Source organism: Dermacentor albipictus, chromosome 1, assembly GCF_038994185.2.
Source record: "Dermacentor albipictus isolate Rhodes 1998 colony chromosome 1, USDA_Dalb.pri_finalv2, whole genome shotgun sequence".
NCBI classification, from domain to species: Eukaryota; Metazoa; Arthropoda; class Arachnida; order Ixodida; family Ixodidae; genus Dermacentor; species Dermacentor albipictus.
The window spans coordinates 142,001,976-142,021,839 of NC_091821.1; the positions used below are offsets into that span (position 1 = coordinate 142,001,976).

At 48.2% G+C, this 19,864-nt stretch overlaps 3 protein-coding genes across 3 annotated transcripts in view; 1 reads left to right on the forward strand and 2 right to left on the reverse strand.

Moving 5' to 3' along the window:
- Positions 1-1,397: 1,397 nt before the first annotated feature.
- LOC135900035 (myb/SANT-like DNA-binding domain-containing protein 1) lies at positions 1,398-3,577 on the forward strand. The gene is made up of 3 exons (XM_065429454.2): positions 1,398-2,009; positions 2,735-2,897; positions 3,257-3,577. The coding sequence occupies exons 1-3, from the start codon at positions 1,765-1,767 to the stop codon at positions 3,560-3,562; spliced, it is 714 nt and encodes a 237-aa protein (XP_065285526.2). The 5' UTR covers positions 1,398-1,764; the 3' UTR covers positions 3,563-3,577.
- On the reverse strand, positions 2,912-5,565 carry LOC139050393 (uncharacterized). The gene is made up of 2 exons (XM_070526694.1): positions 4,604-5,565; positions 2,912-4,185 (listed from the first exon to the last, which is right to left on the reverse strand). The coding sequence occupies exons 1-2, from the start codon at positions 5,278-5,280 to the stop codon at positions 3,606-3,608; spliced, it is 1,257 nt and encodes a 418-aa protein (XP_070382795.1). The 5' UTR covers positions 5,281-5,565; the 3' UTR covers positions 2,912-3,605.
- A 6,794-nt stretch (positions 5,566-12,359) lies between these two features.
- The window catches only part of LOC135900057 (uncharacterized), a 332,823-nt gene continuing 325,318 nt past the window's right edge, over positions 12,360-19,864 (reverse strand). Inside the window, exon 5 of the mRNA XM_070526745.1 lies at positions 12,360-12,419. Within this exon, the coding sequence (XP_070382846.1) occupies positions 12,384-12,419 (36 nt within the window). The 3' untranslated portion in view covers positions 12,360-12,383. The remainder of the gene's footprint in view (positions 12,420-19,864) is intronic.

Sequence of the window (19,864 nt, forward strand, 5' to 3'; positions counted from 1 at the left end):
TTCCCAGTCCAGTGATAACGTGTACGTTACACGACTGAAACAGTATCACCCTCCCAGTGACGACATTAAGACGCTCGGAGACGTCGCTTCTGCCGCCGGGGGATTATGCTACACGCGTGTGGTATTTGATTGTTTGAACGAGGCGTGTGGGTGCCATCACTCGAGAAAGGAGGAGGAAGAACGAACTGGGCTCGCGCTGTGAATTTAACCGGTCAGCGCTGCAACCGCTGTTGTAAATACAACCTGTAAGCAGTTGCTCGTCTTACTGTCTCGTCCTTCGCGTAACAATATACATACTATTTATGAGGGCCTGTGGGTACTACGTTGTGAAAACAGTACGCATTCAGACTTGCTATATAATATAAAAAATACCGTTGACTTGTTAGCTGTCACTGCGAGGACGAGCGAAATTGTTCTCACTCACTCACTCACTCACTCACTCACTCACTCACTCACTCACTCACTCACTCACTCACTCACTCACTCACTCACTCACTCACTCACTCACTCACTCACTCACTCACTCACTCACTCACTCACTCACTCACTCACTCACTCACTCACTCACTCACTCACTCACTCACTCACTCACTCACTCACTCACTCACTCACTCACTCACTTTCAAGGAGAGTGAGTGAGTGAGAGTGAGTTAGTGAGTGAGTAGTGAATGTGAGGTGAATGACTCGCTATGATAGCGAGTGTCACTAAGGGCTTTTTCTGTTCGGTTCGCGTTTCATTCATTCGCTGACTCCTTTACAAATTCGTATGACTCAGGCACTTATACGGTCAATGAACAATACTTCACCTGCTCGTAAAGCAGTCTTATTTATTTATCATAGGTTGTCGTTGGTTGTCGTAGTTGCGCATTGTGCCGTGTAAGCGAATTTCTCGACTACAGATTCTAGCCCCGCCTTGTGCAAGCGAATACATACGACCTGTACGCATACATATTCGCCTTTTCTGCCGTCTCCGAGAAGACCAGAGCGGGAAGCGATACACACCACTGGTCGCTTTTCTCTGGGCGCGGCCTCAAATTTATGAAACAAGCGATATATTAATGTGCGAGGGTGCTTCTTCCTCCAAGAAAATGTTGCCAGGAAATTGCCTTGTGTAGCGGGCGTGCCAGAGCTAACCACTGGGCGTTGAGGTAATTATGTATTGCTAAATTACTGACGCAAAGGTGAGCTCACGACTACGCTTTATTGAAACATTTCTTGGAGCGGGACGGCTACTTAAGCACGAAAGGTTTCTATACTATTTTTATACTACTTTTGTACTAAGCTTGTATACAATCGGCGTTCGCACGCAACCACGCGCCATGCATTTCGGAGGTCATGCGGCGCCGCTGCTAGAGGGCGCCGAGTGATCTGAGCTCAATGACTAATACCCCTGTCACACGAGCACTTTAAAGGCATTTGAAGAAAAAGACATCTCACACAAAGGAGTTGCATCCGCAGACACACGCCAAAGTTTAATCTCTTTTTCAGAAGCGGTCTTTTCCGAAACCGGAGATCACCGATCTCTTTTACGGCTGGAAAGGCGTAGCCTCCAACGCAGTGGGCACCAGTAATTATCATGCAATAAAGAAACGAAGCAAAAGTGCATTTTTATTTCAAGTGTACACATCACAAAAAAGGGTTTTGTCTTTCGTTGAACCTTAAGTAGGCGCAGTTTTGCACTTTTTGCACGGCACTCTCGTAAGCAGTTCGAAAATATCACGTGACGCTAACAGACGATGCAAATTCGCGCCATTTTCTGCGACCATGGCTACGGCGAGCGGTACCGACGAACAGCCTCCGGCACGCCAAAGAAAACCGCGGGTACAGTGGTCGGAGAGAGACACCTGGGCGTTAATCAAGTTATGGGAAGACAACCTGCCCTCGCTGCGTGCGCAGAAGCACAACGGAGGCGTTTACGATGGCATTGCACAAGCATTGACGAGCATGGGTGTACCTCGCACAAAGGCGCAAGTGCACAGCAAGATAGAGAACCTGGGACAGACCTACAGGTAAGACAAAGCACAGCAGTAAGCTGTGAGCGCTAAATTTACCTTGAAGCGGCTTCAGGCTGTGGTCGCAAGCTGCAAGCTCTCGTTTGTGGTGTCGCGACCTCAGCATCGAACGTTGTTTCCGTAGTAGGCAGCGACGGAACCCTAATCTAGCGGACGGAGCCGTAGTAACGAAGGTTTTAAGGCAGAGACCCTTCATTTCAGCTAGCGTCGAATTTTGCAGGGCTGAACTGCGCCCTGCACACACGAAAGTCGACGACGCGCTAAAGGCTGTTTCTGCAATTCCTTTACAGTGCGAGTCGGTCTGAGTAAACGCAAATTCGCCTTCACATGCGGCGAAGAATGACAACCCGCGCAGGTCGTCAATAGCATGATTTCGTTCGTCACAAGATAACGGGAACCTTAACTTATGGACAGGCGCATTTCACATTATATTGTACGCCTTCTCACGGCAACATATAATACGAAGCAGGAAGTCGTCTGCATGTTTTCATTTCTGCAGATGTGACTACGGTTTGCATTTTTCTCGGACCATGCGCAAGCGTTGTTCTCAGACAAGAAAACATGAGAAACTTTAAATTTTTTCGAGTAAAAAGGGTTACCTTCGCTTCTCAGGCTTTCTGTACCATCAAGTCGCGTTTGTATCTATCGGCAAACGTTTTGCTCTGTGTATATCTTTACATTTTGAGTATATAAAATTTTAGTTCTTTCGTTTTCTTATCCAGGAGCTGCCTGAAACACATGACAACAGGGTCATCACCGCCGAGCTGGCCATTCTTCTCCGAAGTCCATAGGTTTCTAGGATCCCTGCCTGTTCACGATACATCTTTAATGGAAGAGGCTGGGTGCAGCGAGAGCACAACAAGCAGCACTGCCTCCGTCGAAGAAGTAAGAAATGCATAGTGGAGACTATATATGCTTTATTACAGTCAACTAAATTTCAAGACATAATGTAGCATCAGCTGTGCTGCCAAGCCCATAATCTGCACAACCCTGCAGTGTAGCGGACTGCTCTTGTTAATACTGTGGTTCATTTCTGCTTGTGCTCACGCGCTGTTCATTTTGCAAGCTTGGCAGTGCGCTGTTTGGAGAATAAAAAAAATGCAGACTCTAAAATAAAAAAACGTGAATACATACACGCAAGGAGAGGCAGCTCTCTTGCAAGTAAAAACCCTGAACTAATTGTTTACCGCTTCACACATCAACTAATGTGGTCAATGTATTTCGGATCCCTTCTTCAAACGCAGCTGATCTTCGACATGCTTGATTCCGGCTCTGCTTCTTGTGAAGACGTCGCCGAAGATTGTTCACCTTCCGAGTCGCCAGTACAACAGGTTGAATCCAGGAACCTCGCAAGTGGCAGTTCCGAATGTGCCCGCAGGAAGAGAAGGCAACCGGCTGGCGACTTTCAAGAAAGGATGCTTGAGGAGCAGCGACGGCAGAGAGAGCAGTTTGCTGATGCGCACAAAATGGAAATGGATCTCCGTAAAGAGGGGCTCAAGTTGCAAGAGAAACTTGTAGATGCAATGTTGAAGTTTTTTAGTAAAAACTGACATGGTGTTCCACAATTGTTGCTGATTCTTGGGACTCTTGCGTTCAGTTCCTTCGCTTGTAATATTCCACAAGTGCTGTCCTGATGGCGGATGCATTTCCAATTTCAGCTTCTGTTCTGCGTGATGGCTGTGGAAATGTAGCATTGGACTGCTGCACCTCACTTAACCACTGTGGGTGGACACTGTCGTTGAAGTGCTCGCAAATGTTATTGAGCACGCAGCATGCTCGTATAGCCAAACGGGCATTGCCAACAGAACACTCCATTCTTTTCGCAATGAAACGGAACCGGGCCTTTAGCCTTCCGAATGCGTTTTCAACTATCCTCCTTGCTCCAGATAAATGACAGTTGAAATTCCTTTCAGCTTCACTGATGACAGTTCGGTGTCCAAATGGCTTCATGAGGTTTGGGGTTAGTGGAAATGCTTGATCGCATAATATTATCGGTGGGACTGCTGTGGTACCCACTGCGGCAACAGGTGCTTTGAAAAGGGGACTGTTGACAATCTTCGACAGCCGTGAAACACCAAACACATGTGCGTCGTGGCAGCGTCCTGGGGCACCGACATTGCAGTATCTGAATCGATACTTGTGGTCGACCAATGCTAGTAGGATAATACTGTGCCTGCAAGAAAAAACAAAGTGCAAAGTGAATAAAGGTTAGTGCAGCATGGCACTGCTGAGTTCACTGCCTTTAGTTACTGTGATGCGATTTTACAGTTTGCTTTTATTAATAGCTGTGAGTGCAGCTCGGATTACATTATTTCACATAATGCCACAACCGGTCGCTGTTAGCGTACTCTACATCGTATAGGAGTTGCAGTCCTGCGGAGAACTCTTTTCGTCGTCGCATTAAAATTGTCGCTGCTAAACACTGCAAGACTGCGAACCAAATTACGCGTTTTCTTAAGAGCTGCTGGTAAAATTGAATAACATTTTACTTAGCAATAAAATATGGGTCAGTCAGTTACTTTTTTTTACTACTATAAAAATGGGCCCAAACAGAACACTTACATGAAATAAGTTAAATCGTGGCCACTTACCAACCCTTGTAGTTGTAGTAGTCGGTGGCGTACTTCTTTGGAGGCGAAATAGGGAAATGGCAGCCATCAAGGGCACCGACAGCTTGAGGGAAATCGCACACGGCTTCGAACTCTTGGATGTGCCTAGGCATTTCCTCTTCAGTAATCATTCTGATCCAGTCACTTTCGAGCACAGAGACAACAGCTGCGCAAAACTCTCTGTAAATGACGTTGACGGATGAGCGCCCAACGCCGAAGAGGTTTGCCACAGTTCTATCTTCGGCAGAAGAGCACAATTTGTAGAGGCCAATGGCGACACGCTTTTCCGCAGTGATCGGGTCACGCATGTTGGTAACTTGTTTTTCGAGCACATGGCGCAGACTTTCCACGAGAAACCGGAACGTTGAGGGGTTCACTCGAAACGACTGCTTGAAGTTGTGGCCACCGAGGTGAGGCACAGTCTCCTCGAACCACTTTTCGTGGCGGATGAAAGCCCACGTCGATCGGTTGCAGACTCTCGTGGGAAGCGCCAAGGCATAAAATGTACACCCGTTGAGTAGCAACTGCCGCTTAATACGGTCTTTGACTGCCTTTGCGGCGTCTGCTTCGCTCTCTGCAGCAAGAATCCTTGCCAAAATGCATGCTATTTCGACTTTTTCCTTCGTGTCCGTGCAGTCCCCCATATTCTCGACCTCCATGTTGACTCCGATGTAAACAGTGGCCCAAGGTTGCTAGACGAACATGTAAAATTTGCTACTTCTGCGAAGACTCTTGAAGCTACCTTATTAAATCTTCTTTAATTTAACCTTTTCGAATAAACTGTATCTAAATTCACTAAAACAAGCATATTATAGTACGTTTCTAATTTCTATATTGAAATACGTTGGTTTATTCTAACTGGTTTTGTTTCAGAATCTAGCGCCATGCTTTCCATAGCGTGTTCGGAAGGAAACGATAAAAGGAGATCGCCCGCGCCGTGTGTCTGCAGCGCAACTCCTTTTAATTAGAGGTCTTTCAACTCGGTAAAGGACCGCTTAGGTAAAAGAGTTTTTGCGTGCTTGTGTGACAGAGGTATCACACACTATGATACTCACTCACTCGTACAAAGAGCCGTAGTGGCTGCTAATGAGGCAATATGGAAAATGATCTGAGAGAAAGGCTTCGAGGTTGTCGAAGTAAACAGGGAAGTGAGAAGGTGTGGTGGTTTTAAACGAGAAAGGATCCACTTCAATGACAGGCTGGCACGAGAAGTGGGCTGGCGACTTGGTGGTCACGCTGTTGCTTTTTTAGGTGGCCCACGGGCGCTCAGGAGGCCAGAGTAGGTAGTAATACAGAAGGTCTCCTAGGCGAACCTCAGACTAGCATCATCGTCAATACCAGAAAAAGGAGGAAAGCAAGAAAGGTAGCTCGACATGCAATAGGCTACATAAACATGCAGGGCAGCAGAAGAAAGGAAAAGGGGGCAGAGATTGAGGAGCAGTTAAGTAGAGAACAAATAGGGGTGCATGCGGTTACGGAAACGCACCTTAGAGACTCGGAAGAGCCGCCAGTGATTGATAATTATGTTTGGGAAGGGTGCCACAGGACTAAGTTGGAAAGAAAAGGAGGGGGAGTCGGAACGCTCAGAGTAAATTCAAAATGTCAAGAGCATCTTTGGTTATGAGGCACAATGACGGGAAAAAAAAAAACTTGGCTGGGCGTTACGTATTTGTGGACCGGAAATAAGAGTCAGTGGAATGCATGAGTGCTGGTGTTAAGGATTTCGGGAATTATGCTGAAATTATCCTATTAGGTGACATAAATGCCCACATACAGGATTTAGATGGCTATAGTGAAAACAATGGGAAGTCAATGCTATACCTTTGTGAGCACCATAACATCGTACTTAAAAGGAAGAGGTCTGGACACCAACGAAAATGGTTTAAAATAGTTATTTACGTTTCGGCTCCCCCACGGGAGCCTTGTTCACAATGAAACAAGCGGCAGAGCTGGCGCCCCTTTTTATGTGTGTCTCAAAACATGACTAAGGTACCTGGCATACATGGGCGGCAGATTACCTTCGTTGTGATTAAGATTGTGCGCCGTGGTTTGGATGATTAAGGACTCAAGATAAAGACGCGAAGAATGATTTCGTTCCTTGGCAATCACACGAGATTTCTCCCAGTTAATCGTATGTGATGTGGTTGCGCATTGTTCGGCTAAGGCACTCAATGCAACGTGCCGTTTCTCGACGTCATTCATGTCCTGCTTAGGTCTTGTTTTGAAGTTGCCGGTTTCACCAACGTAGACATACCGACAGTTCGCACACGGAATGACATACACGACGCCTTGGAACTTGTCCTTTTCCAAAGGGTATTTCACATGTACAAGCTCGTGTCTAAGTTTCCAGGAGGGCGCGTGCGCAGCCTGCACGTCATATAACCACAGGACGCGTGCAAGAGTCTCGCTTATGCCGGGGACGTACGGAATCGAAGCCCGTTTTTTTGGGGGTCCAGGCTGGGTGGGCACTATGCGAGCCAGCTGGCGCCCTATTGAGTCAATGAAGTACTCAGGGTATCCACAAGCCATTAATTCCCTCCGCACAAGTGCATTGTCCGCCATGCGGTCTTCCGCTGTTGTGCACACGTCCGTCGCCCGATGAAGAAGAGAGCCGGCAACAGACCTCTTTGGAGAAGCAGGGTGCACCGATGTGTAGTTTAGGTGGAGACCAGTGTGGGTGTGCTTCCTAAACACTTTTAATAACAGGTTCGGCCCTTCTCGCTGCACAAGGGTGTCCAAGAACGGCAGTTGGCCTCCAGATTCCACTTGAATGGTGAACTTGACTGTTGCTTGCATATTGTTTAGGTGAGCCGTGAAAAGGTCAAGGTTTTTTCTTTGCAAAATACTGAAAGAGTCTTCGACATATCTGAGGAAGACTGAATGCATATCTGAGGAAGACAATGAATGCGTCGAAATCGACGCATTCATTGGTGCCCCATGTACTTGCCGATAAAATTTCTACTGGAACGTGAAATACGTATTTGATAGGCAAATTTTAGTAGCCTTCGTAGATCATGCACATCGATGCAGGGCTTACGTGTGAAGGGCAGACCACGTGGGAAGTGGAAACTCGGCAATCGACCATTGATTACTACCTGATGACATAAGGAATTCATAATTTGAGAAAAATAGTCATTGACGAGGAAGGGCATAGCAGAATAGGGAGTGACCATAAACGCATCATTTTGAAAATGAGATATGTGGTTGGCAAAGAGAGCAAGGAGTGCAAAATGGCCAGCCCAAATTTGAACGCCGAACAAATAACAAATATAGCCACTAGAGTCGAGGAAGAACTTTGCAAATGGCCAAGTAAAGAGTGGGAATACAGTGAGCTGCTAAGTGTTATAACGACAGAAATACGGAAAGAGAAACAACATGTTGGTTGGAAAGGAAAAAAAGAAACCGAAAAGTTGATGGAACAGGGAGATTCGAGAAGCGATCGCCGAACGACAGAGAGCATCCCAAGAGCACAGGCAGGCAAAGAAGGCGCAGTTACCACAGGATAAAGTAGCCAGTAAATGGGAAATATACCAGGAGAAAAAGTATCTGGTTCAAGTACTGGTGCAAGCCAAGATAAAGGTGAAAGTGAACGTAGGTTGTCAGAAATACGTGAGAAAAAGAAGGGCGCACCTGGAATATTGTGGAACCACATAAAATTACTAGGCAGGAAGTCAACAACAATACAACAACATATCCTAGACGAAGATGGAAATAAACTGGAAGGGTATGCGGGCATTAAATTACATCCGAAAAATAACAGCCGAATCTTTCCAAGGCAATGACGAGGTTGTATTCGAAGAAATAAATAGCAGAAAAGAGAACCAGATGGAAAAGGAGCTGGTGCTAACAAATTTCAACTGGAAGAAAGCCGAAGAGAAAATTCCTCAGCGCACAGCCACAGGGCTAGACGAGGTTCCCGTTAGGCTGATTAATGAACTAGGACCAAAAAGTAAGGAAGCTCTGGTGAAAACAGTGGAAAAAAACTTTAAAAGATAGACGAATATCAGACAGTCACTGACAAATTAGAATGAATTTAACTTATAAAGGTAAGGGGGAGAAAGATAGAATTCACTCATGTAGACTGTTGACTATTACATCGGTAATCTACAGGCTAGCAATGCAGGCAATCAAATTAAAGCTGCAAGCATGGGCAGATAATAATGACATTTTCGTAGAACTTCAGAATGGCTTCAGAATAGGTAGTCGTATGCATGATAACGTATTTGTTCTTACTCAGTGTATTGAAATATCAAGAGTAGAAAGCAGACCGTTATATGTGGCCTTTTTTAGAAATTACAGGAGCATAGGACAACATAGACCGTAACATTTTGTGGGATATATTGGAAGGGGAAGGCCTAGAGGACGATTGTCTGCAGCTTTTGAGATAGATTTACCTAGAAAATACCGTTTGCGTTGAAGGGGAAGGGATGAGGAGCGATGAGAAAGTTGATATCAACAAGGAACTCTGGCAGGGGTGCCCTTCTTATCCCCACTGCTGTTTATGATGTACATGGTGAGGATGGAGAGGGCGCTAGAAGGAAGTAATATCGGGTTTAATCTCTCATACAAACAGGCGGGTGCAGTAGTAGAGCAGCAGCATCCAGGTTTATTTTATGAGGACGACATCGTGTTGCTAGCTAACAAGCAAAGTGATTTGCAACGTCTGGCTAATATCTGTGGGCAGGAAGGCAAGAATTTAGGTTTGAAATTTAGCGTTAGAAAATAATTTCTTATGACATTCAATGAAAACAGTGAACAGACAGTGGCAATACAGGGCCGAGAAATATTTCAGGTAAGAGAATATAAATACCTTTGTATATGGATAAACGAAGGCAACACATATATGGAAACACACAAAAAAACAATAGCAGTAAGGGAGAAGAGAAATGCAGCCATAATGAAGCACAGAGCGCTATGGGGATACAATAGGTACGAGGTGCACCGGGGTAAGTGGAAAGGTGTGATGGTTCCAGGACTTACTTTTGGAAATTAGGTTGTTCGCTTGAAATCAAGGGTACAATGAGGACTCGTTGGGAACCAAAGGTCAGTGGGTCGCCTGGGCGCTCACGGGAAGACTACAAATGAAGCTGTGCAGGATGATATGGGCTGGACTAGTTTTGAAGTGAGGGAAGCTCGCAGTAAAATTGAGTATGAAGAACGACTGAGGAATATGGAAGAAAGTAAATGGGCTGGGAGAGTGTTGAGGTATTTGTAGAGAAAAAACATTGATTCGCAGTGGAGGAAAAGAACTAGGAAGCTTACCAGCAAGTATGCCGCCTGTAGGGTGGGCAACACAGCAACAAAGAACGTCAAGCGGAAAGTTAGAGAGGCCGAAATAATCTCGTGGGTGGCGGCAACGGAAAATAAACCTGCCATGAGTAACTACTTAAGAGGAAAACACGAAATCAGGAAAGAAACAATTTATGATAACTCAAAAGGAAGGTCATTACTTTTCGAAGCGAGATCAGGCTGCCTTAGAACACGCACCTATAAAGTGAGATATAAGAAGGAAGAAGACGCATGTGCTTGCTGTGGTAAAGCTAGAGAAACGATGGAGCATCTTTTATTAGAATGTGAAGACATCTGCCCAGCGGTCGATTTAGGCCCCGCTGGCCTCCTTGTAGCTCTTGGGTTCAGCGAGAGCAGGGGAAAAGTAAACATGTCTGTAATAGAGATTAGCAAGAGGCGATTGGAAGATTGGGGGAAGAAAAGTAGGGGTACGAGAGAAAACGTAGACGTACAAAAGCAAAGTTCGCAATAGGTGGTCAGAAAATTTGGTTGTGGGAGTTCATAGTGTTTTTTTTTTCTTGTTTAACCTAGGTAGGGCATTAGGCAGTACAATAGCAAGAGCTTGGAGGCACAGCCCACCACCCTGTTTCAAAGGGGACCCTCATAACATCTATCCATTTATCCATCCATCCATCCAAGCCCGAATGTGTTGTCCCGCTGCAGTACACGCCTAATACACAACTCGTTTCGGCGGTGGCAACAAAGGATGTCGCTATATTGATTCAATGCTAAGCGCATTACCGTCGGCAAGCATCGTGAGATGGGTTCTGACGAATTTTTTTATTTGCTTTTTCCGTATAACCTTTATTGCCGCGTACATGTTTGCAAAAAACCCCTGCAGAACAAAGTCCTGCTCAGCTGATGTAGAATAATGTATGTATGTATGTATGTATGTATGTATGTATGTATGTATGTATGTATGTATGTATGTATGTATGTATGTATGTATGTATGTATGTATGTATGTATGTATGTATGTATGTATGTATGTATGTATGTATGTATGTATGTATGTATGTATGTATGTATGTATGTATGTATGTATGTATGTATGTATGTATGTATGTATGTATGTATGTATGTATGTATGTATGTATGTATGTATGTATGTATGTATGTATGTATGTATGTATGTATGTATGTATGTATGTATGTATGTATGTATGCGTACGTACGTACTTAAGCATTTGTGTACGTATAATATGAAAAAAAAGGTCGCAAGTCTTCGAGAAAGATACAATAGAACTTGATATTCCTGCGCGTTTGTTGAGCCGAAGAAAGCAGCCTCTCACGGTGCTCCCATGTAGGAACAAAACTTGGTCCAAACAACGGAAACATACAGCGATTGAAGAAGCAAATGAAAGAAGGTTCACCAGCTGCGCGCAAGTCATCTAGAGGTCTCAAGAAAGAGCAGAGGTATTAATGAACCGGTGCGGTCGTAGATAAATAATCTCCGCACGCACTCAAGCGTACTACGTACATGATGCAACCACAGGCAACGGCTGCAGGGACCACCGGAGCACTTTTGTGACTTTCTTCGTCAATGTAGTAAGGGGCAGGTATTAAAAAAATCTTGCGTTTTGCCACCTACTTGTTACCGTGCTGACGCCGACGCAAAGTTGGTGCGGCGGATGTATGCATGAAAAAAGAAAAGATGGCACAGAATTAATTTAATAGTTGTATTTAACCCACAGCAGTACATATTATTCAAGGTATTTAGCCCGAGTAATTCACTGTGAACTTGCCATGTGGTGCCCGTCCTATGCAACAGAGTGCGTATTCACGAAAAAAAATCATAATTAATTCGGAATCCCGGCCTTCGGTGTACCTCAAAACCAAATTGTGGTTTTGGCAAATAAAATCTCATAATTTAAATCAGTACATCTAAAAGTATATGGCAGCTAATCATGATGACGGACATGTAGGAGAAGGTGGCCCATCAATGGCAAACATCCCTTACGAATAAAAAGTTTTATGAATGTGGCCCCGCAATCGCAACATGCTGAGCTATTTTATCGACGCCACGGTAACAGCAGCGAAACTATCGCTCCTGACGCCTCGGCTACCATGCAATATTTGAAGCGCGGTTGTCCGTCCGTCTGTAAGTGCGCGTGCATGCGCATTTTTTTTACAGGAGGCGAAACTTCTACTTTAACAATGATTGCTCAATAGACCCCACACGTAGGACTGATTGGACGGCCGTCCCTTATTCAATGCAACTCATCAATTAGGCGGTTGTCAATAGGTCTAATCAAGCGTGCCATCTATACGGATGGTAAATTCCGACAAAGACTGGTCGTGTTTGCTTTTTTTCTTGTATTATCCTTCTTTTCCATTCATTTTTATTTTCGAGAGGTGCTTCATATGAAATCTTTACCATTTGCGCTTTCGGAACCAAGTCAATGAAGTCTTCCTGCTCTAGCACGACGTTGATTGAAGAGTGCTGCTTGCTTGTTGCGCGGCTGTGCGTTATTCATGCTGTCTCCAAGTACTCCTTGACTGTCGTGCGCTGCATAAAATCAGATATTCCTCGTTTTCTGCTTCTTTTTCAGGTTATAGTCTAACTCGAATTGTAAGCTTACGCTTAGTTAAAGTTAGATTCTACCCCACTGAGAACAACAGCAGCTACAACAAAAATACATATGCCGATCCACGCACATGATGGAATCTAAGTGAAGTGAAGCCTTAGTGAGAAGAGTAATTAAATGGCTGTACAACTGTGTGCAATCCGTAAAATTATGTTTATTTTCATCCTATGCAACGTGTAAATTCACACAGGTTGATGTTCACACGCTAGTTTTCCCATGCTGTGCTGTAATGCAAACACCAATTCAGGATGATACCCCTGTGAGACGTCCACGCCGTGATTTCCCTAGGAAGAAGGAGGCATTTTGTTGCTTGTTAAGGAAAGAATGGTGAAGATAAGTTAATGTAAAAAGGACGACACATATCCAAATACATTTAAGGCTTCTATTATCCGTATGTGGCACAAACCATTCATACGATCCTACCAGCACATACCATTCTGGAGAGAGAGCGAGAGATCAAAGGAAGGCAGGGATGTTAACCAGTCAAGAGTCTGGTTGGCTACCCTGCACTGGGGCAAGGGAATTCGCCAAGGATGGGCACATACATACGTCTACTACGGCGTCAGCGATTCGCGTGGCCAATGCTAGGGTACTTATATGTCCTCCCCGCCCGCCGCTCCATGCTGAATGGAGACAACCTTGGCGTCTCGTCATCGCAAGGTAGATTCGCCCGGCCAGACGGCGCGGGCCTGGCGCGGTCTGGGCCTGGCGCGGGCGAATCTACCTTGCGATGACGATGCAAACTGCATCACGCGCACCGCTGTTCGCGCCTACAGCACTTGTGGTTTCGGCGATCTGTGCGACGAGACTCGCCGTAAACTGCAATATTTTAGCTTCAGTTGTATTTTTCATTTTCTCCCTTTCAAATGTAAAGACCAGAACAGAAATTATCTCACTAGAGGGGAATCCCGCAGTGCGGTCAAACCGGATGTGCGCGCTTGTCAATGGTGATGACTGGACGGCGCGCACTATATCTTCCCTTATGCTTGGGCCAAGCGCTCCGCTGTTCAACTTTCATTTGACGCTGATAGTACATATTGTTACGTAGGAAGACGCAGACGACAAGCTATGTACAAATATATTTACAAGGAAAATACGAAAATACGCTGCGCTTGGCTAAGAGGCAACAGCCCGCGCTAGCTTCTAAATCGTCGTCGTCGTCTTCACACTGCTGGCCTTTCGTGATCGCACATATTGTGCCGTAGCACTACCCCCGGCTGCAAAAGCGCCGTCCCGGAGCGACTAAAGATCGGACTCGGAAGCAGTGTAGTAGGCCTTGAGCCTACTGACGTGTACGACATCACTAGATGCCACAGGAGAGGACGAGCTTGAGCCCACAGGAGCAATTTCGTAAGTCACAGGCGTCACCTGGCGCAGCACGCGGTAGGGCCCTGTGTATCGCGAAAGAAGCTTCTCTGAAAGTCCGACGTGACGAGAGGGCGACCACAGGAGCACGAGCGCACCAGGTGAAAACTGTACGTCACGATGGCGGGCGTTGTACTGACACTGCTGAGTGGTCTGTGAGGCCGTAAGTCGAGCACGGGCAAGCTGGCGTGCATGGTCGGCGAGGGCGATGGCGTCGCGCGCATACTCGCTTGTTGAGACCGCAGCAGGAGGAAGTGCCGTGTCTAGGGGCAAGGTAGGTTCGCGACCGTACAGTAGATAAAAGGGAGAAAATCCGGCGGTGTCGTGCCGGGAAGAATTGTACGCAAATGTTACGTAAGGAAGGGCAATGTCCCAGTCGCGGTGGGCCTTGGAAACGTACTTGGCCAGCATATCGGTAAGAGTACGGTTTAACCGCTCTGTCAGGCCATTGGTTTGAGGATGGTATGAAGTAGTCAGTTTGTGTTGAATGGAGCAGGAACGCACAATGTCAGCGATAACTTTCGAGAGGAAGTTTCGACCACGGTCAGTAAGCAGCTGTCGCGGGGCGCCATGAAGCAAGATAATGTCACGCAAGAGAAAGTCCGCGACGTCAGTGGCGCAGCTGGTAGGGAGAGCCCGAGTGATAGCGTATCGGGTAGCGTATCGGGTGGCGTAATCAGTCGCGACGGCTACCCATTTGTTCCCAGAGGATGACGTGGGAAAGGGACCGAGCAGGTCTAATCCAACACGAAAGAACGGTTCCACAGGGACGGTGATCGGCTGGAGATGACCGGCAGGTAGCACCTGAGGTGTCTTCCGACGCTGGCAGAGATCACAGGCAGCAACATAGCGTCGAACGGAGCGAGCGAGACCAGGCCAATAGAAGCGGCGGCGGACGCGGTCGTACGTGCGGGTTACCCCAAGATGTCCTGCAGTGGGTGCGTCATGCATCTCAAAGAGCACAGTCTGTCGTAGATGTTTTGGCACGACAAGAAGAAGATCAGGGCCATCAGGGAGGAAGCTCCTTCGGTACAGAATGCCGCCCTGGAGGACATATCGGCGAACGGATGCGTCGGTAGGTGTAGAGCGCAGACGCTCGATGAGTACTCGCAGCGATAGGTCTCGGTACCGCTCATCGGCGATGTTAGCGAAGGCAGACACAGAGAACATGCCGCCGGCGGTACTACTGTCGGCGTCGTCAGGCTCGTCTACCGGGTAGCGAGACAGGCAGTCAGCGTCCTTGTGTAGTCGGCCAGATTTGTAGGTGACAGAGAAGGAATATTCTTGGAGGCGTAAGGCCCAGCGACCAAGTCTTCCTGAAGGGTCTTTCAATGAGCATAACCAACAAAGCGCGTGATGGTCTGTGACAACGGAAAAGGATCGGCCATATAAGTATGGGCGGAATTTCGCAACCGCCCAAACTAGGGCCAGACACTCACGCTCAGTGATGGAATAGTTGCGCTCCGCGGGTGAGAGGAGCCTGCTGGCGTAAGCGATAACACGGTCGTGGCCACGCTGGCGTTGTGCCAGTACTGCTCCAATTCCGTGACCGCTGGCATCAGTACGGACTTCGGTAGGCGCAGAAGGATCGAAATAGGCCAGAACGGGAGGCGTTGTGAGAATATCGATTAGATGAGAGAATGCAGAGGCCTCGTTATCGCCCCACTGGAAAGGAGCGTCTTTTTTCAAAAGGTCGGTTAGTGGTCGTGCTATGGCGGCGAAATTCCTCACGAAACGGCGGAAGTACGAACAAAGGCCGATGAAGCTGCGCACATCCTTGACACACTTCGGAACAGGGAAGTGCGTAACAGCATGGATCTTGCCTGGGTCCGGTTGCACTCCGTTCGCATCAACGAGATGTCCAAGGACGGTAATCTGGCGACGGCCGAATTGGCACTTCGATGCGTTGAGTTGCAGACCGGCTCGCCGAAAAACGTCCCGGACTGCTGAGAGGCGCTCGAGGTGCGTAGCGAACGTTGGGGAGAATACGATAACGTCGTCCAAGTAGCACAAGCACGTGGACCATTTGAAACCGTGAAGAAGGGAGTCCATCATGCGTTAAAAAGTGGCAGGAGCGTTACATAGGCCGAACGGCATCACCTTGAATTGATAAAGACCGTCGGGTGTTACAAAGGCAGTCTTCTCGCGGTCGAGATCGTCCACGGCAATCTGCCAATAGCCGGAGCGAAGGTCAATAGAGGAGAAATAGCGAGCACCGTGGAGGCAGTCAAGGGCGTCATCAATCCGAGGTAGGGGATACACGTCCTTTTTGGTAACCCCGTTAAGGTGCCGATAATCCACGCAAAAGCGCCATGAGCCATCCTTCTTGTTTACCAGCACAACCGGTGACGCCCAAGGACTACATGACGGTTCAATAATGTTCTTGGCAAGCATTTTGCGAACTTCTGCGTGAATAACTTGACGCTCAGCTGGTGACACTCGATACGGGCGGCGATGAATAGGAGGGGCATCGCCGGTATTAATGCGATGTTTGACAGCTGTAGTTTGGGCTAAAGGACGATCGTTAAAGTCAAAAATATCGTGGCAGGAAAACAGAACGCGGTAGAGTTCACGAGCGTGCTCGGAGGGCAAGTCGGGGGCAATCATTTTCCGTAAGTCCGCGATGGTACAAGTTGGCGACTGCGATGGGAGAGGAGTATCGGATGAAGTGTCGTCTACTGCAATGCATGCTACTGAGTGATCCTCGAATGAACAAAGCTGGGCCAAAGACATCCCACGTGGCAGCACTTGTGTCGTCAAGCCAAAGTTGACCACTGGCAGGCAGACGCAATTCGCCGTAATAGATAAAACTGTATGGGGTACTGTGATCCCGTGTGTAAGGAGGACGTCTGGCATAGGAGCCGCGATGTAGTGACCGTCGGGGACTGGTGGGGATGACACTAGATCAACGTAGGGCAGTGCAGAAGGTGGCAAGCGAATGAAGTCGGCGGAACTGAGGCGACTGGGGTGTGGTTCAGCAGGATCCAGAACAGGCAGGTCAAGGCGGAGAGGACTGGCGGAACAATCGATGAGAGCAGAATGTGCGGAGAGGAAGTCTAAGCCGAGGATGATGTCGTGGGGACAGTGGGCGATGACTGTGAATAGCACGATTGTTGAGCGATCGGCGAAGGAGACGCGGGCGGTACACATACCAATGACGGGGGCTGTTCCGCCATCGGCGACACGGACAACAGGCGTCGTGGCGGGCGTGATAATTTTCCTGAGCCGGTTACGAAGGTCAGCGCTCATTACGGACAAATGCGCCCCAGTGTCTATGAGAGCAGACACAGAAACACCGTCGACTTGCACGTCAAGAAGGTTCAGATGAGTGGGCAAAGTCAGTAGAGGATTTGGCGGCGTAGGGGGCAATGCAGCGTCACCTCGAGGCGCTGCATCGTCTAGTTTTCCGGCTGGGAGCGGCGTCCGAAGGGAGTCGGCGAATAGGAGCGACGGGGCTGGGGAGAGCGAGATTGTCGTCGTTGGGGCGAAGGCGAACGAGAATAGGGGCGGTTCGTTGCAGGAGATTCAGTGGCGGCATTATCGGAGCGTGCGGCATAGGGACGAGAAGGGCCACCTGACGGGCGAGAGTAGGCAGTATAAGTAGACCTGATTGGGGAACTCCAGCGACTACCACAGTGCCGAGAAATGTGCCCGATGCGATGGCAGTGGAAACAAATAGGCTTGTCGTCAGCAGTGCGCCATTCAGATGGGTTGCGGAAACGTGGTGGGTAAGAAGATGCGGGACGGGGTGAAATCGAAGAAACCGGGCGGGTATCAGGGCGATGGGCCGAGCAGATGGTGTGAAGACCCATGTTTTCAAACTCCTGGCGGACAACTGCCTGGATCAGTGAGACCGTGACTGCAGATGTGGTGGTGGGACTGGAGTCGAAGGCAGCCGGATAGGCGGCCTCGATCTCACGCCGGACGATCCTGGTAACATCGGCAGTGTTGTTGGGACGAGGAGCATCGGCACAGGAAGATGTCGCTGGGGTGTTGGGCAGACGGGCAAACTGCTGGTCAATACGGCGGCTTTTGGCGAGTTCCAGGCGGCGGCACTCTTTTATAACAGCATCCACCGTGGCTACGTTGTTGCAAACGAGCAAGTTGAAGGCGTCATCGGCAATGCCTTTGAGGATGTGGGAAACCTTGTCTGACTCAGTCATGTGGGTGTCAACTTTGCGGCACAGAGCAAAGACGTCCTGAATGTACGTGACGTAGGGCTCCGATGACGTCTGCACACGACCGGAAAGCGCCTTCTGCGCGGCAAGTTGGTGACCGTAGGGGTTGCCGAACAAGTCTCGAAGCTTTTGCTTAAGCGAATCCCAACTGGTCAGCTCATCTTCGTGCGTCCGATACCAAACTCGAGGTGTGCCACCGAGGTAAAAGACGACGTTGGCGAGCATGATAGTTGGGTCCCACCGGTTATTGCGGCTGACGTGTTCGTAAAGGCTGATCCAGTCCTCGACGTCTTCCCCATCTTTTGCCGAGAATACGCCAGGATCACGGGGAGCGGAGAGGGTGATGTAGGTCGTCGAAGTGGCAGCAGGTGTCGGAGCCGGTGGAGTCGGGTTGGCGTCGCCGGGAGCCATGAAGGTAGGCTCGACGTACCGTCCACTGCGAAGCTCCGTGACGAGGTACAGGGAACGTCCACCTCCACCAAATATGTTACGTAGGAAGACGCAGACGACAAGCTATGTACAAATATATTTACAAGGAAAATACGCTGCGCTTGGCTAAGAGGCAACAGCCCGCGCTAGCTTCTAAATCGTCGTCGTCGTCTTCACACTGCTGGCCTTTCGTGATCGCACATGCCGTAGCAATATTTATACTGATGGATCGGCGACTCTCCAGTGTTCCTCTGGAGCCGTGGTCTTCCCAGCGAAAGCCACCACCATCAGTTTCAAGACATGTCACCCAACGACACCGTTGGCTGCGGAACTTGCAGCTCTTCGCGCTGCACTTCGTCTTGTCAGCCAAGAACAACCTCGAAGATGGTCAATATTCAGTGACTCGAAGGCAGAACTGCAGTCTTTGCTATCAGCCCTGCGGCGTGCACCACACGAACAACTGGTATTCGAGATTAGAGAACGAATCCATACCTTGGCTGAGAAAAGGCAGCACGTGACATTTCAGTGGCTTCCAAGTCACTGCAGCGTCATAGGGAACAAACACGCCGATAACGCTGCTTGGTCGGCTCTTCAAGGCGACGAAGAGGAGCCGATACCATTATCAAGGACAGATGCTGCTAGAAAACTTCGAATGCTCAGCCCTGATATCACGTTCTTCTTGTGGAACGCATGAAGTTTTCAAAACAAACGGCTGCTCAACCTAGACTCCTCTCTACACCTCTGCATTCCAGCTGGCCTCTGCCGTCGCGAAGCTACCCTGCTTTGTCAAGTATGGCTAGGGGTGGCCTTCACTAAGTCCTTTGCATTCCGATACGGATGGGCCGACGCCTTGTGTGATGACTGTGGTAGTGAGGAGACTCTTCAACACCTTCTCTGTGACTGTCCTCGCTACTATTTACAGAGACGATCGCTCAAAATCGCGATAGCGCGATTCGACCAAAGACCTCTAACAGAGGAACCTAATTTAGAATGCCGAAATCACATACCATCGCAGCGGAGGGCAACGAGGGCACTGTTGCACTTTTTAAGGGCAACAGAATTGGACAAGCGACTGTAGCCTGAACAGATGTTTATAGTGCTGCAGGTGGTACAGTGCTGTGCGGTGACAGTATGCGGTGACAGTGACGGACTGTGATTGTATGTCTATGCTCCTGTCTTTCTTTATTTCTACTTTGCTATCACTTTACCTTTACCTCTCCTCTCTTTCATTAACTTCAGAATCAGAAATCAGAAACAGTGTTTATTTTCCTCAAGGAAAAATGGACCCCAGAGACAAAAAGTTGCTCATTGAGCAGCTTGACGAGGCCTGGGGCCCTACAGGCAGCGGCAACAGCAGCAAAACAGCAGTGTATGTCGTACACCCGTACGAGCAA